Source organism: Amphiura filiformis, chromosome 9, assembly GCF_039555335.1.
Source record: "Amphiura filiformis chromosome 9, Afil_fr2py, whole genome shotgun sequence".
Classification (NCBI taxonomy): Eukaryota; Metazoa; Echinodermata; class Ophiuroidea; order Amphilepidida; family Amphiuridae; genus Amphiura; species Amphiura filiformis.
The window spans coordinates 69904997-69930401 of NC_092636.1; the positions used below are offsets into that span (position 1 = coordinate 69904997).

The 25405-nt window shown below is 41.0% G+C and overlaps 1 protein-coding gene across 2 annotated transcripts in view; it reads left to right on the forward strand.

Moving 5' to 3' along the window:
* The window catches only part of LOC140161400 (calmodulin-binding transcription activator 2-like), a 108345-nt gene that overhangs the window by 15723 nt on the left and 67217 nt on the right, over positions 1-25405 (forward strand). For both annotated transcript variants that reach the window (XM_072184916.1, XM_072184915.1), the window contains exon 2: positions 1193-1308. In XM_072184916.1, coding sequence (XP_072041017.1) covers positions 1193-1308 — 116 coding nt within the window. The remainder of the gene's footprint in view (positions 1-1192; positions 1309-25405) is intronic.

Sequence of the window (25405 nt, forward strand, 5' to 3'; positions counted from 1 at the left end):
AAAAAAAAAATTGATGCCCTAAATGCTCGACAGCGTTTTGTGGACCAAAGAATGGAAAAAAGCCTATTGGCACCGGATTTTGTAGAATGAGCGTTATGCTGCTTGTCGTCATTCATGAAAATGTAGGCCTACAGATGTTGCTATAATTATAATACCGATCATAGGCCGAAACCCGTTGATGTTGAATAGAACTTTGTTTCCTTCTTTTTCTTTTTATTATATCGTGTTTTATTTGTTTATCATCATAAGAATACTTTAGGCCCTAGGCCTAGTAATAATGCTATTATACAATTTCATCAAGTTTAGTCGAGTCATTTTAAGCAGGGCGTGGAAAAAAAGGGAAATATTTACTCTTCAAGAACTTGGGTTATTTAAAAATAAATCATTGACTTTTATTGATTTTGTTGAAATATTCTTTCAAAAACAATAGCACTTCGTTCCTATAATACTAATCATCATCATCATCATCATCATCATCATCATCATCATCATCATCATCATCATCATCATCATCATCATCATCACAATATTTTCGATGGTAATTCTTTGCTGTAGCATATTTATAGTAGTCTACGTACACCTAGGCTATAGGATCTATCAAAAATGTGTGATAATTCATGGATGAAAATCACGGATTTTTGACACTTCCTTAAAAAAAATCTGATAATCTTGCATTTGATATTTAAATGGATTTTGAAAAAGCAATGGATGTTTTTTTGAATAAACATAACCTATATAGCAGCATTTTACTCAAAAATGTACTTTTTTCATGTTAAATTGTGGTATTTTTACCCCAAAACATTAAAAAATCAAGAAAAATACGTTGTAGGAAATCACAGATAATTACAAAATTATTTAAGATTTTAGCTTTAAATTCATTATTTTCCAATTTGTACATGGATTTGTGAATTATTTTATCAAAAGAATCAGCGGTAAAGACACATAAACATTTTTTATAGCCCCAGATGAAATTCCCGCCATGTCGGAGAATTTCATTTTTTGATTTCGAATTGCGCGGCAAAACACCGCTGACTAGTGCGTGCGTAGAAACCTAGTTTCTATGGACGAACAGCCGTGATGTGCTGCGTAATCCATTCGTACTGTACTTCACATGTGCAGATCATCAATTGAAAATCAATAACCCGTGACTTCACTTTGTTCATATTTCTCCTTTGATGTGTTTTATTTACAGAGCCAAATGCCAGTGACAAGCATTCCCGACCCAGTGTAGTCCTACCCAAGACACTGGAAGATCTGTCAAGATCTTTTGAGTTTCCTCATTCAAAACATAGATGGAACACAAATGAGGTAAGTAGAATCTTATTTTATCATTGTAGTTTAAGGAACTGGTCAGTATTTATGCCAGTCAGAAGAATTGGGAATTAGGGTAACAAGATTGATTTTCCAAGAAAAAGGTGGTCAGTCAGAGGAAGTAGTCTAATGTTTACAACAATGGTTGTTACCGCTCACCTCCCAATTAATTATAATTGAAGACCAAATTAAAAATGACAAGTTTGCGTATGATGTCCTGTCAACCATGCCTAACATGCTGTAGTGCTCAGGTCAGCAACCAATCACACCACGCTTTGACATCAGATGCAAACTAGTCTTTTTAATTTGGTCTTCATTGATAGAGCTATATATTTATGGTCAGGTCAATTTCTGGGAATTCAATTCAAGCTGGTGGTATGGTATTTGTGTTCACATTCTTCTTTACCTACTTGTATCAGTTCATAGAAATCATTGTCATTCTACTCATTCTATATGAACTGACTGTATTTAATTTCCATCCCACCCAAGATGGACGATGGATTAATTGTCTGCAGGGCCTAGATATTGTCTTGGTTTGCGAGAATCAAAATCCATCATAGTCACTGCACTTACTGTATGATATAATGAGAGAAGTTGATTCTTGCAACCGATCTTACGAGAATCATGAGAATCGATTCTGTGATTCTCATCGAAATCTAGCCCCTGCCAGGTAAAATGAGTTTAGGCGAAGTGCTGCAATTAGAACAAATAGTAAAGAAAATAATTGGAAATTCAAAAATAAATGTAAATTTCTTCCTTCACCCAATGGAATTTGGGGAGCTGCACAGAAAGTTGGTGGATGTTACAATTAAAAGTGCAGATAGGTTTGCGCTGCAACCGGCCGCGGCCTAGTTGATGCGATTTGGTTGTGATGATTCACAATGGCAGCGAAATTACAGCACTTTGAGTCCTCTAGGCTCTAAGATCTGGAAAAAGGTGCGATATAAATTAACGACTGATTAACGCAAGCGCCCTGTTAATGAGTGACATAATGCGGAGCTTTGTTTTCTCTTCATGAGCAATGCTCTGCACTGACCAACGCTTTGATGCATAATCATCCATTCAGATTATCATATTGTTGTTATGTTTGTCAGGTGATTGAATTAGCCAATCAGAACCCTCATTTAAAAAAAAATGTAATTTTTGCTTAAAATCCATGTTCAGGCTACTTTTATTTGACCTACTTTTGCCTTGAAACTTGGTCAAAATGTTTCTTATAATTATGTTCTAATTATTACATTGCATACTTTTTTTTACTTCATGAACTGATAGAATAGAAGCAGCATTTTAACTGAACCTTGGTCTTAAAGGGACAATCTGTCACTTTTCGGTTAAAACTGAAATTAGTTTTAGGTTTAATAAGCACTCCCCTAATAAGTTCCCATATAAGCACTACCTGACAAGCACCTCCCCTTATAAATACCCCGTTAATTAACCTGTTAATAAGCACCCCTGAAATGTGTGATACTGTGAGACTGCTGACAAGTTCCATGGTTCAGCTATGATATATGTGAGAACTGCCATAGATACTAAGGACTGTCGATGTTAGGATTTTTAAAAATCGATATATTGGTCACTCATTATCGATAATAATCGATAAATCGATTTTCCTCCCAATTTTAGTGACCTGAAAATTCAAGTCACTAAGCTTCAAATATTTGAATACTTGCGAATTGTGCTGCCAGCGGAAAAGTCGGGTGTCAAATCATTTTTGAAAAGATGTTTAAGTATGGGCTTTAAAATCATCAACATCACTCGGTCTCATTGATTCTAGAAGTTTTTACATTTCAAAATATGTCTGTACTGACATAATTGCGGCGGTTAACACACTGCTTACGCCCAATTTTTGGATTTTTTTTTCATTATCGGCAACTCTGAAAATCGATTTTCTTCCGAAAGTGATATCGGCGATATTGATATTATTGGATAGCCGATTTTTTGATTATTATCGATTCATCGACGGTCCTTAATAGATACCAAACAGCTTTGCAAGATAATGTTGACTGCATAATTGCAAAGGAGTTGTTAGTGATGTAGTAGGCCTAGACTCAGTACACCGGTCGATCTTACCGCTTTCCGATGTTGATTAAGATACTTCTTGCATCGATCCCGAGATGCGGAAAAAAACCAATAGTCATTTTGTCCCACATAAATGAATAAATAACAAAAACCCCGATCCCCGAGTGGACTCACCCATTCGGTGACGTCACACACGATAATCACCCTTATCCTCCTTGGTTTCTAGATGAGATAGACGTGTGGATTTTTCTTTACCAACGCTAAGTATCATTACTTAACCAAAGGATCGAGATATACAGTTTGTTTGTTACACTGAGGTAAAAACCAACCAGTATAGTCGCTAGGGAGATAGTTTTGACGACATTTTTCGCTAGAAAAGTGACAAAAAGCGATCCAAAAACTTAGCTTGTATGTGTGTTCCGCTCATATACGGGACACACGTTTTCAAAATGGCCGCCCTTAGGACGCCATTTTATTTTTGTTCTCACGTAAAACAACTATAACAGACTAGTAAGTTACAATAGATGTTTGTACAGTACTGTGTATACATGTATGGTGAGTGATTTTCGCTATGTTTATGGTGTGCTCTATCGTTATATCTCTCAGTACGCGTCTGATGACGCCGGGTTACTGCTAAGAGTTCGGTGGGTTTCGAAGGACCAGCCTGACAAATCTTCCCCAAAAGGTTTTCAGTTTTTCATCCCTTTGTTTATATATTTTATATCATACCACTACATCAGCCAGCCACTGTGCGTGTGGGTCTGTTTATTGGGCTTGAGCTTGTGTTCGGGGGGGTAGTGCTGTACGCTCCCCGATTACTACAATGTCTAGGCCTTGTCAATCATGCCCTTCCCTTGTGCCAGAGTGGGACCCGCATCCACTCTGCTACTCCCACAGGATTGCTCTAAATCAAATAAGTGTGCTTCCTTTTGCATAGGCTTATCGGACATCCACTTGAGGATTTAGAAAGTAGCGCTGCTTAGGTCTTCGACACAGACAGAAGACGAAGACTAAGAAACAGAAGCCTACAGGTAAGATTGATATGGTAGGTACTAGCGAGGCGGCAAGGGCCACGCTAAGGTAACCTCTGGGGCTCCGGTCCCGGGCAAGCAGGCGGACCTCCGGGACTGCTAGCGAGCCCGAAGGCCTAGCAGCCAGCGAAAGCACTGACTTTACGTCTAAGCTAGTAGCAGGCAGCAGGGCGGTACTTGCCCTAACAGGCGAGTACCAGTCTACCAGTGAGATCTCTAGCGAGCTTCTTGCAGGTGGACACCCGTCTATTGCTGGCGAACAGCGGGTCTAGCACCCGCGAAGTAGCCGGCGACGGACAGTATGCCAAGGGTACCCCGGGCTTGCCTGGGTTGAATCCTAGCATACAGCGTGCAGCGGACTTGCCTCGGCCAGGCTGTAACACGCCGGCTGTCCTCCGGGACTGGCTAGCGGCTATACTGGGGTTGGGCTCGCAGTCTCTCACGGGACAGCGACCCAAGTGCAAACAGTGGCAGCTACCGAGACGAGCTACGGCTTGACTTCAGTGGTAGCCACTATGCACGCACCCATAGCTGCCGTGAGTGGTCCGCCACACACAGCGACCTTGGGCGAGGCTCAAGAGGTTAGGGTAGGTAGTTTGAACAGCCTGGCTGATCAACAACCCACTTATGTCCTCGAGAGCCAGCAGAGCGTGGGTGATCCATTACAGTCAATGGGTCAATTACCCTCTTATGATCGATCACTATCTATTCAGCGGAGCATGGCTCCATTGATTGATACTGCCTATTCAGGTAGCGAGGTGACTGATCGAGGGTATACACGCCAGCTACCCGTGATACTAGGCAAGCTCCTTTTAGCCAAGGGACAGCCAGTATAGCGGGTACCCATACACGGCTTGATCCTCTAGCGGGGCGCTGTGAGGCATGGGTACAGTGGTACGCGGCCGGAGCCCTACCGGGCACCTACGCTACAACCACGCAGGTACCGCAGTACTGCGTCCTGGTTACCACAGTCTCTGTGGCAACAGGGGAGGCGGTACTGGTACTGCCGTTCCATGGGGTTTCCCTGGTGGCGGATCCTTTCAGGGTCAGCTACCAACAGGGTATGCCCGTGGTATCCGCCGCAGGGTGGTTTCTTCCACGGTCTTCCACCGTGGCAAGTGCCGCCTAGCGTTGGGCAAGCAGTACCACCAGTTGTTACCCAACCCGGCGGCGAGTGGCTAACCCTGATACAGCTCAGGGTAGGCCGCACACTGCTATGGCTAGGGCGACAGCAGCGAGAGCGTCGCGGATCCCGGGTGCTATAGCTAGCATCTCGGGGTCTAGCGGGAGTACTCCCTCTTCTGCTGGTGTTCAGTTGGCTAGCCACACGGTGGCGACACCTCCCTGTCCACCTTCAGATGCCCGTCGTCAGATCTCTTCCTCATCAGAGAGTGAGTCAGAGTCTGAAGGCGAGGGAAAGGAGTCGGAAGATGAAACCAGTAGCGACTCACAGTCTGATGAGACTGTGCAGCTAGCTTCAGGTATCCTTCCCCCGCTTCCCCGTGAGGAACTCGCTAGCAATGGTCTGCCTGCGGACACCGCTGAGGTGATGAGCCGTGTGGCCCAAGGTTTGGGCCTGGCTTTCTCTCAGGAGGAGTCCGTTCAGGAGGACCAGGGCATCTTTTCAGTAGGATGCCCAGCTAAGCGCGTCCACACAAGGGTCGCCCGCACTTGCATTCCCCGGCGGACCTCAAGGGTAGGTTTCAGTAGGGCTGTCAGGCTCGCTGGAGCTTCGACGCCGCGTGCTTGCACGCTTCCACTGCGTGTTTCGCAGGAGGACTACGAAACCTACCTCAGGGTCCCTGACATGGATCCAGAGCGTTGCCAGCGCCTGCCGCTGGCGGCCAAGGCGCGGGTCGCTCTCCCCCAGTGGGAGGAGGAGCTAAAGCTCATCGATAAGCGAGCACGCCGCTTATCAGAGTCTCTAGCGTCGCTACCACGCTTGCCGAGCACCTCGGTAGGAAGGTAGCGAACGACCACGGGCAACGTCCGGAACTCTTCCGCGAGGTTAATCTGTTAGCGGTGCTAACAGCTAACCTCAACGAGAGTTCTATGGGCCTAGCCCATAGGATGTCATCTCGCCGCCGGAGAATGCCTGTCTGTCCCTCCAGTCAACTTACGGCTCCGACTTTGCTGATGCAATGAAGAAGTCAGACTCGGTGGGACAGGGGCTACTCTTTGGACAGGCCTTTTGCGCTTCGGTTGAGGACCGGGCAAAGAAGGCCACCAATGAGAGCACTCTGAAGAAGTCGGAGGCTGCCCTGACCAAGGGAAGGGCAGTAAGGCGAAGAAGAAGCACAAGAAGAAGAAGTCTTCTAAGCGTTCTTCAGCGCCAGCTCCGCTTCAGCAGGGCGCGCACCACAGACTACACCCGAGCCGAGGCTACTCCAGCACCTCCCAAAAAAACTGGGAAGCGCAAGAGTAGTGCTGGACCGATGGCAAGCCCCCCAAGAAGAGCCGTTCTTCTAAGGGTGGCAAACCAGATCGGTCCTGAGGGCACGGGCGGTCGACAGTCCATGCCGGCAGGTTTGGACTTCCACAGGGGATTCCCCTGTGGGCGGCAGCTGTGCATTACGCCCAGAGATGGCATGCCATCTCACCGGGCGCCTGGGTATTGTCAGTGGTCAGGGGGGTTACAGGCTGGAATTTACCAGCCACCCCTTGTGCGCCTGCACGATTCAGAGGTCCACGGTAGTGCCGCCAGACGGCCCCCAGCGTCGGGCACTACTGTCAGAGGTCACTCAGCTTCTCACGAAGCAAGCGATTGTCCCGGTCTACCCCCCTTTCACCAAGGGGTTTTGGAGCACATTTTTTCTGGCTCCAAAGAAGACCGGCGACTGGAGGCCCATTCTGAACCTCAAGCCGTTGAACGAGTTCATCAGGCCCAAGAGGTTCAGAATGGAGACTCTCGCTTCGGTGCTAGCCTGCCCCATCAAGGGTATGTGGGCGGCATCGCTAGATCTCTCGGACGCATATCTGCATGTTCGATCGCACCTCAAGATCAGAGGTTTCTCGCTTCAAGGTACAGGGTCAAACTTACCAGTTTCGATGCCTGCCATTCGGCTTGTCCGCCTCCCCCAGAGTGTTTACACTCCTGGTCAGGGCGGTGGCAGCGTACCTGAAGCGCAGGGGAGTCAACATGTGTTGCTACCTGGACGATTGGTTCATTTACGGACGCACCCGCTGGAGACACAGTGTCTCGTGGAGTTAGTAGTCCGTGCGGTGCGGAGACCTGGGATTTCTGATCAACGTCAAGAAATCCAATTTGGTCCCGATGCAGACACCACTATTCTTAGGGGCCCAGATCAACCTCAAGGAGGGGATCGCGGTGCCCCCACCCGCGAGGGTGACGCACATGGCGAGGTGTGCCCGACTCTTGGCCGAGTCAGGGGGGGCGCCCGCTGTGGCATGGATGAAGGTTTTGGGCCTTATGGCCAGTATGGTAGACCTCGTACCATACTGCCGCTTTCACATGAGGCCTATACAACTACACCTTCTAGCCTTTTACAGGCCCAGTCGTCACCCAATATCCCTCGCGGTTCGATGTCGGAGATCGCGCGAGAGAACTCTGGTGGTGGACCCATCAGCCCAATTTGACTCAAGGTGTCAGGTTTCCTGCACCAGCGGTGCGTCACGTAGCGACGACCGGCGCGTCAAAGCTGGGCTGGGGGGGGCCACATCCACGGGGGCTCAGTCTCGGGCCTATGGTCGGCCACGGAGACGGAGTTCCATATCAACCTTCTCGAACTTTGGGCAGTGGAGAGAACTCTCCAGCATTTCGAGAAGGTGATCGTGGGATCTCATATCGTTGTCCAAACAGACAACACAACCGTGGTGGCCTACCTCAACAGACAAGGGGCACCAGGTCACCACGGTTATGCCTGCACGCACTTCGCCTGATAGGGTGGTGCAAGGCCAGGCAGATTACGTTGAGAGCGATGCACATAGCGGGAGGCACCAACATCCTCGCGGACGATCTGTCACGAGGAAAGGTGTCGGGACCTACAGAATGGTCCCTTGCTCCGCAGGTCGCCCAGACGATCTTCGAGGTGATGTACCACCCCTCGATAGATTTGTTCGCATCTCATCGAAATCATCAGCTGCCGGTGTATTGCTCAAGGGTCGCAGACCCACAGGCATTCGCCGTGGGCGCTCTGTCCGTAGACTGGGGAGGAATGACTGCTTACGCTTTCCCCCCGATCTCACTGCTCGCAAGGGTGGTGACCAAGATCGGGAGGGAGGATTGCAACGTCATTCTGATAGCACCGTTCTGGCCGAAACACCTGTGGTTTCGACCGATGGTGGATCTACTAGCGGCTCACCGCCAGTCCCCGAGTTACCAAATCTACTCCGGATGCCGGAGGAGAGGTACCAAGTCTACCACTAGAGCACCTGCAGTTAGCTGCATGGCCCTTATCAGGAACGTCGCGGCGGAGGAGGCTTTTCATCAGAAGCTGCTTCTCTCATCGCCGGGGTAGACGAGTCTACCCTCCGTCACGTATAGTCAGCGTTTGGCTCCCTACTACGCATGGTGCGATGAGAGAAATACATCTCCCACTAGAGCCCCTGTGCCTCTAGTGGCAGCTTTTCTGACAGAAAAGTTCAGGTCAGGACTTCAGCAGGCAGCGATAGCCAACTATAAGTCAGCCATTCTCTCGATTCATCGGGATTTGAAGGCGGGTCGACTATCAATTCAGATGGGTCCCTAAGTCTTCTTCTCGACGGTATGTTCAACGGCGCCGCCGGAAAGGAAGGTGGTCCCTCCATGGGACCTCAACACAGTCTTGGAGTATATTAAGGGTCCCCTTTTGAGCCCCTGTCAAAAGCGACCCTTAAATACGTCACTCTTAAGCGGCCTTTCTTCTGGCGTTGGCTTCGGACGGCGCTGCTCAGAGTTGCACGCAGTCTCAAGTCAGCCTCCGTATTTACTAACAACGGAGCGACGCTGTTTCTTCGCCCGGATTTCCTTGCAAAAAATGAGCGAAGTACATTCCGACACTCGCCCCGCGTTCTCCCAAGTATTGGGCAAGGGTCCTGAATAGCCGGAGACAGGTTGTGGTGCCCGGTGAGGCGCTACAGCACTACCTTGGCGAACACAAACCTTAAGAGGGGCTCATGACCGCTTATTTATCACTCACGCAGAACCGCACGGTCCAGCCGCTAAACAGACTCTGGCACGGTGGCTGGTCCAGGTGCTGGTGGACTCGAGGGCGGCAAAAGACTCTCGCCCCTAGGCCCACTCAACCAGATCTATCTCATCTTCGTGGGCCTACCATAGGGGGTCCCCATAGAAGAGATTTGTCAGGCTGTGTCTTGGAAGAACCCGTCGTCCTTTTCCACGGTTTACTACAAAAACGTAAACCAACGACCAGGCGATAAGTTCTCCAGAGCTATTCTGCGGAGATAATATGGTGGTTGGGTATCAGGTGTTTTGCGGACAATCAGAATTCCAACATGGTAAGAACCAGTGTTTCTATTCTTAACCACTGAACTTTCAGTTCAGGGTTTTTGTCTGTTCACGTAGTCTTTCTGTTTCCCGGCCGTGAGGGGGGGAAATAGTTTGACCTCGCGATTACCATGCTACCCACTCTCCCGATCCTTATCAGATGCTGGCCAATCTTGTACCTCCATCCGTCGGTTACTTGCTAGATCGATCTTTCAGATGTTGATGCAAGAAGTATCTTAATCAACATCGGAAACTGTAAGAACGACCGCTGTACTGAGTCTAGTCCCAAACAAAAATGTTTGGTAGACTCATAACCGGTGCGATCTTACCTTTCGATGTTGATTATCCGACCCCGCCGCCTACAAGTTTGGCCGAGTAGGGGCTGCCCAAGTCGGATAAGGGGTGATTATCGTGTGTGACGTCACCGAATGGGTGAGTCCACTCGGGGATCGGGGGTTTTGTTATTTATTCATTTATGTGGGACAAAATGACTATTGGTTTTTCCGCATCTCGGGATCGATGCAAGAAGTATCTTAATCAACATCGGAAAGGTAAGATCGCACCGGTTATGAGTCTACCAAACATTTTTGTTTGGGACTATTATTGCACAATTTGGTTTTGCAAATTGCTAATTTGGTTATTTCTGTCATAGAGGACTCATCTAATTAGTTCCATCCATATTTAGCTCTGTGGATTTCAGTGGAAGGCAGCCTGTGGCTATGTCCACGGTCAATGCTGCTGACTTTGTGCATTTGTTTTTATTATTTATAAATTTATTTATTTATTTATTTGGCTTCATACACTGGTTACAATATCAAATAACAAAATTAGATAAAAGATGGATAAATATATTGCACAAAGTAAAAGTATAAAAGACATAATTTTTATATACATGTGAATAAAACGCACCACAGATCCAGCACATGTAGGAGAGATACCAGTGTAGAGGATTGAGATGAACAGGTGCATATCACCTCTAAGACCATCCCACCTCAAGATCAAAAATTTAATTATTAGATCTGTTGCTTAGTAACAGCTAAACATGCAGAAACATTCATGCTTCAACATAGTATTTACAGTAACCCATCATCTTGTTATTATTATTTGAGCCAGAATTGTATCAGTATTTCACTGCTTGGAAAAGAGATGTACTGTATTTGATAATACCGTACTGACACAAATATAGTCCCACCTTTGTGTAAAGTCCCACCCCCGATTTTCTGAAAAAACAACAACCTTGTTTTAAATTTAAATTTTTGGATTTGGAGTGTCCTTGAACAAAATCATTAGATTTGTATCCATTTTGAAATCATAGACTATGACATGAATACATATTACTTGCATTTGACCCCTCAAAAATATTTTGATTTAAAAATGAAAAAGACATATATATGTTTTTAAGTCAAAATACTAGGAAGTGTAATGAGTCTAATTCGTCTGCAGATTCGCCATGCAGAAATTAGCATTTATATTGTTTGACATGCAGTGATGCCAACGCCACGCGCGATCACTTGCCGCTACTCAAAAAAGCATGCCGCTACTTGCCAAAAATTGGGCTACTTTTGCCTGTCTCAGACTGCGGCAGTAATTTTGATGTATTTTCCTTTCAATTTAGCCGATTTATAAAGGTTTTAAGTCTCTGATGCTCCAAATTGCAATTACAATGAGTTTTGTGACCATTTATTGATCGGTCAGTAACTTCCCAGTAACTTGAGTAAGTACCGGAAGTTTTAAATTCAAGTGCTTTTCTGCCAATTGGGTGTTTTGCGTTCGAAATTCGGGTGAATCCGCCCAAGTATCCCGTATTGGGCACTTTTTTTGCATGCTTAAAAATTGGGCTACTTGAGAATCCTTTACCGCGGCCTGCCGAGTCAATGCGCCACGCCTTGATGCTTAAAAGTTTTGGCAACACTGCAAACATGTACTTATGTACTTCTGTAGGAAAATCCAGTGCCGCCGAGAGCCATTATGGGCCCGGGGGTAAAATGAAAAGGGGAAAATGAACGTCTGGGCCCCTTTTTTCACAGCCCCAGGTGTGGTCTCGTTTCGTTGCATTTATGGACCCATTAAGGTATGTTTTCTTTATTTTTATGGGCCCCTAGGACCCCTGGCCCAGAGGTAACGTTCCCCCTTTTAACCCCCTTGTCAGCCTCACTGGGAAAATCTCACCAAAAATGTAATTATGGAGAAAATTAATTGTATAAAAACAGTATTATTGTAAGAAAAAGAAAGACAAAAATTGTAAAGTAACCACAGGACATTACAACATTTGAACTTGAGTAAACAAATATTATACAAATATTTACTGCTCATGAGGGATCTGGTGGAATCTATTGGTCCCCGAGGTGAACTGGAGACCGTGAGCCTACTATTTCCCGAGACCGCCAGGTCGAGGGAAATAGTAGGCTCACGGTCTCCAGTTCACCGAGGGGACCAATAGATTCCACCAGATCCCTAATTTAGAAACAGTAAATATTTGTTTTATATCCTTCATTAATATATTCTTTGTTCATTAATTGGTTAAATAATAGAAAGGCCTTTATCATAGACATAGGCCTAGGCATAAATGTAGGCTAAGCCCTAGCATAATCAAGGCTAGGCTAGGCTTGCCGTGCTTTGTTTTGATTGAATACACGTGAGGCCTACATGCACAAAGCACGCACACAATTGAGTGGCTATAAAGCTTACCGTTGTAATGTTGTAACCTCTACAATACCGCCGTGAAACGAGTAACCATGTTCTCTGGTATTTCGCCGTCAATATTAAGATATTGTTCCTGATGTAACTCAGATTATGTCATTAAACTGCCGTATTTTAGCTGCAATTCTGTGCTGCTGCTTGTGTACCCGGTGCTTCGCAAGACAATACGACTTGCTATACATTAATACCCCAGAACCGGTAGCGATATCCCGCGTATGTGGCGAGTTGCACCGACCACTAGGAACTGCGACGCTGGCTATGAGGTCATCGCTACTCAGAGGGAGTATAGCAAAAAATATATCCCGGGGAAATAGCACTTTGAGTCGGCTTTTTAACTGCTTTGCAAAATAGCAAAACTATTTTTGGTCACATGATACTCGTTTAACCAATTAATGAACGAGAATATATTAATGAAGGATATAATAAAAAATAATGTTGTCTGCATTTTATATATTGTATGCGCCATTCAAAAGTATTAATTATACAAATTGAAATATTGGTTTATTCTATCCATTTTGAGTGAATAGAGTATTATTCCAAAATGTTTTGAATATCGAGTGGCTACATGCATGCATGTGGGAAATTGAGCCTTTAAAACATCGAACTTGAACTAAAATTAAATTATGACACTATCAAGCCTTGAAATAAGCGGGCGCGGGGAGCAAATTTGCTCTCGTAAAGCCACCAATTGCTCCTGGTCCTTGTAAAATTCACATGAACCAGGAGCCATTTTTCTGAAACAAATTGCTCCTGGTTCCAGTTATGCACTTGATGCAGTAGTGCTGGTATGCTGTATTGTATATGCAGAATGCTCCTGTTTCTTCAGAAATAGCTCCTGGTTCTTGTAAAATACCAGTGAACCAGGAGCAATGTTAAAAAAAATTGCTCCTGGTTCCAGTCTGCTTATTTCAAGGCTTGGACACTATTTCATAGTGGACAGATATTATAAATACTTATATCAATAACCACCTGTAAATGCCTTTAAAAACCAAGTTTGATGTAATTCTGACTTCAATAAATCATATTTTTTTGCCGACGGTCACCATTTGATACCATTGGTAAACAAACCTGGACATATCTGGACACCATTTTTTTGAGGGCGCACTAACTGTGAGTAACTAAATACTATCAGATGGTGATTGATGACTATTTTTTTGAACAATGTAAAAAACCCACCCAAAATGACTTTCTTAAGCGCCCTGGAACGAATACGGTAGATTTTTCCTGTGAAAAGTTCACAAAATGCAAGCATATTGTTGTCCTGAAAAAAGTCCACATTCTGGAAGTGAAAATTAATGATGAAAGAGTCTATTTTTTCTGTGTGCATGTTTGCATTCACTGGTTTGGATATTTCATTTCCAATTTAACTTTCCAAATATAGTATTATAAATTTAGGATCATATTGTTTCAAATGTCAAGGCCTGGGCAATTTTTATACAAATTTTCAAGAGGAATACTGTGAGTTTGTGCAAATAATATGCTTTTAACTAATTAAGTTTGTATTCTACTGGTAATATGGCTATTGTATTAAAGCTTTTATGTGCCTAGCTGCTTTGTAGGGAGAGAGTGTTATGATCATATAAAAATTGTCCTGAGTAAGGCTGGTATAAAAAGTGTGCAAACTCAATGAATGAACCACTCAGATTTGACATTTCATAAGAAGCTGATTCTAAGGCAAAAAAAAAAATCTTATTTTATACGCCCGATCGACCCAGATTTTGCGTTAAATTGATAGATTTAAAAAAAATTCTGCTAAAATCATGTACACTGTAAATTCAGCTGTTTTTTTTTTTTGGGGGGGCCAAAATTGATTGCTTTTGACTAGAAAGTTTTTGAAAAAAATTAAAACATTTTCAAAATATGTTTGCAAAAGTTTGAAAAACATTTTTCCAGATTTTTCAAGCTTTCTGTGATATTTCAGGATTATTATAGCCTAAAAAATAACCTGACCAGCTGACCCTACTTAAAAAGTCTGTCTGCCCGTAAAACATTGTTTAGTAAAGTAGATAATATGCAAGTGTTTCTGAAAGTTGAAACCTATCTGTTTGCTTATCATTTCAAATTATATCAAATTTTGTTTTTCGATGAGAGATCATGCAGCTATGGCTGATCTCATGGATACAGCTGGGTGCGCTATGTCATATTTAAGGTTGCTATATGATATATGATATCGAATATGAAATATGGTGCGTGATTTCAAATCTGAACCTGACTCTAGCTTTAGCCATAACCTAAATCCGAACCCTAGCCCCAACTGTAACCCTATTAAAAACCTAGCTCTTACCAGCTAAACTTATTTCATATAGGGATCGTATATACATGAAATATTTCACTTTCAACACAGCTATCCTTATTTTCGACATATGTTGCGAACCTTTGATGTAGCGGGCAGACACCATTTCATATGTAGAGCCTTTATCATCAATCAGTCAATATGAGACATGATTATGTTCATGTTACTGCTGACAATAAAATACAAAAGAATTGACACCTTCTTACAACCATAGTTAACTCAGAATCAATTTTGTACAAATAGCATCATACAAAGTCCTAATTTAATGACATGTTAATAATGATAATAAAGTACAAAAGAATCGACGGCTTCTTACAACCATATTGTAAAGCTTTTTAATTTTGCTAGTATTTAATTTTGCTATTTATCAATGACCACCATTTTTGTGGGTATTTTATTTTTGCTATTCCATCAATTCATGTTGACAATTCAATGTAAAACTGTCAAATTTGCAGGTATTTTAATTTAGCAAATTAAGCGTTCTAGCGAAATTAGCGAAATTAAATCCCTAGCGAAATTAAGTAGTTTTACAGTAACCGGGAATCAATAGGCACAGGCAACTAAATTGATGGCTTCATAATTAGCTTCTAAGAATGCAAGTATTGATATGACTGAAAGAAGCGCTTGTTTGTGATACCACAGATTATAGTATACCAGTACCTAGGAAAGTTTCACTGCGTGACACGATCTGGTCCATGGTGACCAAAGGAGACATTTTTGACATTTGAGTTTGTATATATTACCAAATACAAACATTAGGATATTTTATACTGAAAACCCCAAATGTGTACATTTTTTTTGTAGCATACTTGTTTCAGGCCTTCATTTGTGAAAATTACAGGAGCTCTGTTAATCACTCTCCTGTGTTTACTAAGTAGTGAGGAGCTCAGTAAATCATACTCCTGAAATGTTGTTAAGGGGAGCTGTAGGAGCTCTGGTGCAATTGAGCTCCTCAAAAATGGAGGTCTGTTGATTCTAAAGTTATGAAGGTTTGTGATGTGTATCTTCTTATGTATTTTTACTCCATATATTTGCCTTCATCTCAATTTCAAATTTTCCGCCTGTAGCCTCCATCATGTCCACAGACCGTATCGTGTCATATGCTGTTTCAGCCATTATGATGCAGCCCCATACTTAACTTTTCATATGAGGCATCAAATTTTCATTAATATTTACAAAGGTTAGTGTAATCTACAGTGTATACTTGCACCAATAGTCAAGTCGACTATTACTTTTTTCATTCATTAATTATTGATAATTTTGGAACGCTTTTATTATTATGTGTTATTTTTCATTGTAATGTGATCTAGCTAAATAAGGCCTGTAAAGCTGGAATTGATTTTGCTATTTAACCAAAAAGTGTTAAATTTCTTATGAATTTCACTTTTTTTACAGCTATGTGAAAATTTGACAATCCACTTTCAAACAAAGCGCTGGTGAAAAAGATTTATAAAAGATGCAGCATTGTAGTGCAGCATCAACATGTTGGCATCACCGACTCACTCCCTGAGATGAAAATAATTTAGGAGAGGCAAGGTTTCAGACAGTGATGTGGGTATATCTGCTGACCCTCTTGGATTGTCATGTAAAATAGTTACCTACAATGCATTTACCAGTACAGACTGATTTCTGCAAAGAAATAATATATATTTGTACTCACTCATGTATGTGAGGCATTATCCTCAAAATGTTTTAAGGGCTATTGAATTTCCGCCAGGGCTATCAGAAAAAATGTCTAGATAGCCCGGATGGCTATCAGGAAATGGTCCCTTATTTCTACCCCTGCTACAATATAACAGATTTCAAACAAACATGCAATAATCGACCTACCCAACAAGTAATATTGTATGTAACACTGGACCTAAGATTCAGTTTAAAAAAATGTATTTCATTTTGACTAGTTTTTGTAAAGATCCAATATTTGATGACATCATACGTCAGCATACATGTGAACATATCTGACGATCCCTAACCATGTATATAATTTGGCAGGCATGCTGTGTGTACTTTGCTATATAACTTGCATCAGACAAGCACACATTTAACCCTGATTCTGATGAGAAATATAATGTGATCGAATGGGTGCCCCCATCGATATAGAGTGCTTCAAGTAACTGGCTTGTGTATGTGCTAACTGTGATTGTGTACATCTATGTCTATGTATGTGTCATATGTCTATGTATGTATATGTAGGGGGGTAAAGTGGATTGATGAAGAGCATATATGTTGCAGTGTAAAGGCAAGCAACACCACATTTTCAGGCCATAATTTCAAAACTGTACATGACTCCCAAAATATTGACATTTCCAGTTCAAAGGTCTCAAGAAAAGATTAATTTATCAAGCAAGATGGCAATTTGTAACGTTTAATTTTTGAAAATTAAGTTCCACAATTTTGGGAATGAGGAGTAGTTTTAGTTCAAGTTTACCCAGGGCTGAGTCTATGCAGGCATGCAACACCTTGTTATGTTGTAAAAATTTAAAAAAAAATCAAATTTGGCAAATAAAAAGCACTGCGCTTCAGGGTATTGAAAGACTGTGTGCACCAAACATGTTTTATGTTGTAAGTAATAGCACATGTGTATATGATGTACAGAGTTATTTGTTCAGAGATGGATGATGACGTTGTCTTCTGTCAAGTGAGGATAAAATAATACTAGTAGTTTATCCCAAACTGCTACAGAGGTTGAACATCAAACATAGTACATAATAATATTTTTCATTTCATTTTTTAACCCACAAATCACAAATTCAGAAAAAGCTCCTGGAATGGGATTGGATGATATTTTAGTATAAGAATAACGATTTGCTTTATTTTTTAGGGGGGGTGATACACCGTCTACAGCCTATTCCCCGGAGGAGCTTCGATAGATGTTTGATGCGGGCACATTCATTCGGCAATTTTCAGGATTTTTTTTTTTCAGTTCAGTTCAGGATTTGGACAAGTACCTGTGTTACCAGAGAAGATGTCTTAGCCTTTCCAGAATCCTTTGTTTCATCAAATTACATTCATTACTTTATTTATACAGGTTTCCTTTGTTTTCATGTTGAGTATACACTGGCTAAACATTGATCGATAGTCAAGAAATAAACATATTTTGCAAAATCTGGATGTGTTCTGTTCATTGAGGTACATTTTGTCACTATCCGCCCATGTTGCACTAGATAGCAAATCAAGTACAGAAAATTGAAATGGAAGAAATGCATTGTGGGAAGTGTAAGATGTCTTCTACCTGTAAGTGTTAATTTCTAGATGTTACAAATAGGTACATTTGAAAATGAGACAAGAGAAGAATCTGTCACCTTTCTGTTTAGTATTTCAACCAATCTTTCAGTTTTTCTTGGATTGCAGGGAATACAAAACCCATGAAGCTCAATGTTGGAGCCTTTTACTAATAATGCATTTAGGAAACTATTGACAAATTAAATGGTTGAAAAGGTGACATTTGTATCTCACATGTTTTGTTTTACACCATGTTGATTAAAAAAACACCTATTTATTTTGTCTAGGGCACATGCAAAAAATGAGTCCACTCCTTACTTGGATCACACACTTATTAACTGGTCGTAGTAGACCTAGTATAAGCACCAGCAGCACTTTAATAAATACTTAATGTCATCAAGTAGATTGTAATTATGGTTTGAAAATGAAATTGGATCAATAGGTATTAAATATTAATTAATTAAACACCAAGTGTTGCTGGACTGTTTTGCCCAGCATAATAAATGAGGACCACTCATTACTGTTGTAAATTCAATATTTGGCACAGTCATGCAAAATGATTTTATTTATTGCTGAAATTAAGGGCTGGGGTATGAGCGTTTGGACAGTATTTATTGTGGGACATTAGAGCACATCAGACATATCGAATTGCATTCTGAATCTGAAGAATGTCATTCTGATATCAAATAATTTTGATTTTTGAAATTAGCAATTTAATACACATTTTATGGCAAATCATTAAAATTGATATTTTGATATTTAACAGTACTTGAAGTAAAATTTATAAATCTGATGATTTATACTTAAAGTGTATGTAGGTGGGATGAAAAGCCGACGATCAATTGAAAATTTTGACCTTTCAGTATTGAAGATATGGATTTTTTCCCCAAAACACCAAAAAAATTAGGTCTTTTTGGGAAAAAATCCATATCTTCAATATGAAAGGTCAAAATTTTCAATTGACCGTCGGCTTTTCCTCCCCTGCTACATACACTTTAAGAATATGTCATTAGATTTATATAATTTACCGAGGACTGTTATATATCAAAATTTGAAAAATATCAAATTTTTATAATTTGTCATAAAATTTGTATTATATTGTGATTTTCAAAAATGTAAATTATTTGATATCAGAAAGACATGCTTCAGTATTCAGAATGCAATCGATAGGTCTGAGGTGCTCTCATGTCCCACAAAAATACTGTCGAAACGCAATAAACGCTCATTTTAGATCCCTTAAATTGATTCTTCAGTTTTTCATTACATTCTTTGCACCATATTAATGAAAGTTGATTTTGCTTGACAAATGACTGACTATAGAATAAATATTTTGCAAATAATTTGATAATGATAACAATGTAGATCAGTCTAGGAAGCAGAATGTGATGAGTGAATTCTATCATTCAGCAAAGGAAGTGTTAACTTCAATATTTTTGTTTTCTTGCCCATTTTATCATAGACAACAATATTTATCTTTTTCATCTCATTTTCATCTCTTTCTTTCTCCCTATCTCTGTTTTGTCATGATTAGCCATCATCCATCATCATCCACCATCAACATTGTTGCAACATTTTCAATTTTCATCAGTGTCATCACAGCTGATTAGTGTCATATTGTACCATATAATGTGCCGAATGACCAATGTAACTAACAGGGAGTACAGGAAGTCTTGAACAGTCAGTTGCAATTATCATAATTAGACCAATTATTTCTATAATAGGATGATATTGATGATGTGATGTTTGAAACTGGTCATGTTGTCATAGTAATCATCATCATCAATTCATCATCATCATCATCATCATCATCATCATCATCATCATCATCATCATCATCATCATCATCCATCATCCATCATCATCATTATCATCCCCATCATCATCATCATCAGCCATCATCCATCATCATCATTATCATCCCTGTCATCATCATCACCACCATATCATCATCATCATCATCATCATCATCATCATCATCATCATCATCATCATCATCATAATCACCATCACAAACATGACCATCATCATCGCCATCATTGCCTTCACCATCATCATCTTCATCATTGTTGTTGTCATCACCACCATCATGGACATGACCATTGTCGTCAGCACCATTGCTATTTGCACCATCACCGTCATCAATCATCATAATCATCTTGGTGGATCATTGTTATTTTAAGTCGCTGTCAGCGGGATTACATCTTACTGTACAAGAACAGATATTGTTTTTGTTGCTCAAGATACTTGAAAGCCAAGTGACTGGTTAATAATCAGATTACTCCCCAGTGGATTACATGCTAGAAAGAATGCGTCTCACCTGAATGGCTTGTTGATTAAAGAGCGGACGAACAAGCGACTGGCTGGCTGGCTGGAGCAGCGAGGACAGAAAAATTGGAGCTAAAGCTTTTATCTTGTGAGATATAAGAAGAGGCACAGTAAGGGGTTCAATTGAAAGCTTTTTTAATGATCAAGTCAATTATATGCACTTCTGCCATCTGAAACTCCAGTGTACATACTTATTATTTTGTGACCATAGGGAAAATCCAATAAAAATGATTGAATATAATTTTGTTTGATTGAGAAAGTTTAGTGAGAAAGGAAGTAATCACCAGTTGATTATTTGGTGGTGATTTGAGAATGATAAACGTATGACAGATTGTTGCCAACAAATTACATTATTCTGTTCCTTTTATTGAGTGGTCACTGATTTTGGAAATAGTGGTTTGAAGCAGAGACTAGCAATTGCACTGCTATCTACCTCTGATAACAGAGACTAGCAATTGCATTGCTATCTACCTCTGATAAGCTGGTTTAAAGACAAGACAGACTAGCAATTGCTTTGCTATCTACCTCTGATAAGCTGGTTAGCATTGCATTGCTATCTACCTCTGATAAGCTGGTTTGAAGACAAGACAGACTAGCAATTGCCCTGCTATCTACCTCTGATAAGCTGGTTTGAACTTACAAGACAGACTAGTAATTGCACTGCTATCTACCTCTGATAAGCTGGTTTGAAGACAAGACAGAGACTAGCAATTGCACTGCTATCTACCTCTGATATAAAGCTGGTTTGAACTTACAAGACAGACTAGTAATTGCACTGCTATCTACCTCTGATAAGCTGGTTTGAACTTACAACAGACTAGTAATTGCACTGCTATCTACCTCTGATAAGCTGGTTTAAAGACAAAACAGACTAGCAATTGTACTGCTATCTACCTCTGATAAGCTGGTTTGAAGACAAGACAGACTAGCAATTGCACTGCTATTTACCTCTGATATAAAGCTGGTTTGAACTTACAAGACAGACTAGTAATTGCACTGCTATCTACCTCTGATAAGCTGGTTTGAACTTACAACAGACTAGTAATTGCACTGCTATCTACCTCTGATAAGCTGGTTTAAAGACAAAACAGACTAGCAATTGTACTGCTATCTACCTCTGATAAGCTGGTTTGAAGACAAGACAGACTAGCAATTGCACTGCTATTTACCTCTGATAAGCTGGTTTAAAGACAAGACAGAGACTAGCAATTGTACTGCTATCTACCTCTGACAAGCCGGTTTGAAGACAAGACAGAGACTAGTAATTGCACTGCTATCTACCTCTGATAAGCTGGTTTGAAGACAAGATAGACTTAGCAATTACACTGCTGTCTGCCTCTGATAAGCTGGTTTAAAGACAAGACAGACTAGCAATTGTACTGCTATCTACCTCTGATAAGCTGGTTTAAAGACAAGGCAAAGACTAGCAATTGCACTGCTATCTACCTCCGATAAGCTGGTTGGAAGTCAGGACAGACTAGCAATTGCACTGCTATCTACCTCTGATAAGCTGATTTGTAGACAAGACAGAGACTAGCAATTGTAATGCTATCTACCTCTGATAAGCTGGTTTAAAGACAAGACATAGACTAGCAATTGCACTGCTATCTACCTCTGATAAGCCGGTTTGAAGACAAGACAGAGACTAGCAATTACACTGCTATCTACCTCTGATAAGCTGGTTTGTATGAATTTGTAGACAATTGCACTGCTATCTACCTCTGATAAGCTGGTTGATGAACTAGCTGCTGCTTCCGTATACTTTAACACTCATTTCCTCAACACATTCAATTCAGCATACAAGACCCCCTGTATGCAACACCTGCTATTGACTTTCATCGCGCAGCAGTTGTTCTCATGCCAATGTAGGCATATCGTTTTAATGCTGTAACAATAATGTGGCACATTGCTTGGTGTTGCAACACTAAACATTGCTGTCTCAGTTGATATGGATTGGCACCTATATGACTAGATGACTTAAAAGCTTCAATCGCAGATGTCACAGTTAAAAGTTTTATACATTTTCAAGTTATAAAGACTGCATTTGCATGGCATCTGTACTCATGCCAATCTAGGTGTATCTCTTTAATGCACAATAATATTGCACATGGCTTGATGTTACACATTGTCACATCTACATAGCATTACCTGATGAATTTAACACATACGTTTCATATGGACATTTTATTTTGACAGTGACATTACGGAACATAAACAATATTTTATAACCCTCTCTCGAAAACTAATGCATTGCATAAGTACTTGCTCAATTAGTATTTTACACACATTTTTATCTAGCCTTGCATGGAGTTCTTTTAACAAATTTTCCATTGGGGGTATATGAATTGGAAAAGCCCATTGCGCTCACCAAAATCACAATGAAACAGCAGATAGGGCCTACTGAAAGTGATGCGTGTACCTTTAACTTAAATGCATTAACTCAAATACATTGTTAACTGAACTGATACTAATCATGTTATACTGAACCAAATCACTATCACCTGGTGCCGCATAGCCCACGGCTCTATGGTGGCACATAATACATCATGGCTCATGGAAATAATGCTAGCTAACACAAATTACAGCCACATGTGAAGAATGCAGCATTTTATAGTCCAGTTTCTATTCGAAGATTCAAAATTCATTCATTATTTTGGAATAGAAGTCTATAGATGTATTTGTGTATTTGAGATGTTAGATTCCACTGCTTCCTTCTGTTTCTTTCTCTTCATCTTATTTCGCCTTTATCCTCCTATTCTATCTTCTCTTTCTTCCTCCACACAATTTTCAAGCTGGTTCTGGATGTGATGGTTTATATAAGTTGATAAGGGCTTGCATTAATCTTGAATTGCACATCCCTTGAATGGTTTTGGCTTGTGAAATGATTTGGGCTACTATTAGTTACTTTCTGTGAAGTGCGATGCTTGTATTGTGGGCTCGGCACCAGACTATATTATAACAATCACTGCCTTGGGTTTGGGCCACAGCAGAGGGTGATCAATAAATCACTACCTTGGGTTTGGGCCACAGCAGAGGGTGATCAATAAATCACTGCCTTGGGTTTGGGCCACAGCAGAGGGTGATCAATAAATCACTACCTTGGGTTTGGGCCACAGCAGAGGGTGATCAATAAATCCAAGGATGTATTGTTGTCTCCTCCACTTCCTTTATTTTGATTCTTCCTATCAATTTCCCCCACCCTTCCTCTTTTCTGCTCCCACTCTAGTTCCTCGTATTTATATTTAGTTTTTCTCTCGTACTTCAATACCAGACAGTGGCAGCGCCAGGTATATTTTTGCACAAAATTACCGCAAAAAGGTGACATTTTCATAATTTTGGGTTTTTACTGGGGGGGGCAACAGGGGGGGCAGAGTTCTGACTGGGGGGGGGCATTTCCCCCTCCTGCCCCCTCCCCGTGGTGCCGCCACTGATGCCAGACAGTTTCAAACCATGAGAGATTTTTGATTCTCTACCAGACTTTTGGAGGAAAAATATAGTGTGTGCTAATTAAAGAAGGCAAGGATCATTAAAAGGCTAGAGTGTGATTAGGGCATCAAATAGTAATAATAAAATTCTATGAGCTGAGTTCCGGCATTAGATACATGGTCTAATTTAAAACTAATTGCCTTTAAGATAACATGGGTGGATCCTCACCACTGTCATACTTGATTTTCACATGATGAAGTGATTTCATTAGAGCGTATTGGAGACATAAAAATTTGAATATATATTTTCCTTTCTGCACTGGTAAGGCACATCTTGAATCAATGTACAAGTTTCTTGGAATATTGTTCATCCATGTGCTGAAGAGAATTCTCTAGATGGTAACAGTTTTTGAACTTGATTATGTAAACATACTCCTGACAATTGGCATATTTTCCATCTTGGTCATATTGGTGATGAACGGTGCAACTCATCTTCATTTGTATAGTGCTTAACGTCTTGGCCAATGTGGTTATTATGTTGGCAATAAATGTTCATGGGTTGGGGTCAGGGTATTAATGTGTAGGCTATACTACATAATACTGTACATTAGCACTTATTAGGCCTTAAAAAAACATCCCCGTTCTACAGGCCAGACTGACCCTGAATTTGTGTTTTGGAGATTTTTTATTTTTAAATTTTGCTAAAGCTAAATTCATGTTGAATCAGCTGTTTTGGGGCCAAAGTTTATTAATTTTTAATTTTGGCTTAACATTTTTGGCCAAAATTTATTTATTTTTGCTGAACATTTTCAGAAAACATGTTTGCAAAACATTTTAGGGTGATTTTTGCCTCTGAAAAAACCAAACAAAAATATTTGAAAGGTCTGTCCGCCCATAGAATGGGGTTTTTTTTTCCGTAGGGCCCACTCCCTAACCCAAATATTAGAATAAACATATGGCATACAATTGGAGTAACACAAGCAATCAATTTCAAATTCCCAACCCATTTTGAAGAAAAGAATTCACTTTTAAGGCCAGGAGTAGAATTGGCTGCAACCATTGGAAAATGACAAGATGCAATTGTTGTGTACATATTCTTGATGTATGTATGTGTTGAATTGTACAGGGTGTAGATTTAGACATCCATCAATGCAGCATATCAAAAGATATTATAAGGGATGTCCCTGATCAACAGTGTCATTGGAAATTTTATATTATGTAATAATTTATTTTTTAGAGGTGTGATAATTTTTCACATATCTTTTGAACTGGTTGGGTTTTCTGCAAAATGTAGCTTTGCAAATGCTTGTTACAATTCAGGAAGAAACTGAAAATTTTATATGACTGACTTCAGTGTAATTTTGCTTGATCACACCAAATACATTGTATAATCATTTCCTGATGCTTAGTAGCATGACACGGTAGCAGAAACAGCTATGAAGGATCATGAATAACGAACATAACTAGGTAGCTTCACACAGTAGGGAGCTGTAATTATGTCCAGAGAATGGCGTCCAGCGTCCAGCTTGGAATCTTGTCAATTTGGGCTATTTTCTGTCAAGTGTACTTCCTGCAATGAAGCATCTGTAGGCCAGCTGATATGATGTTTTCCATCACATCTGTGTGCATGTTT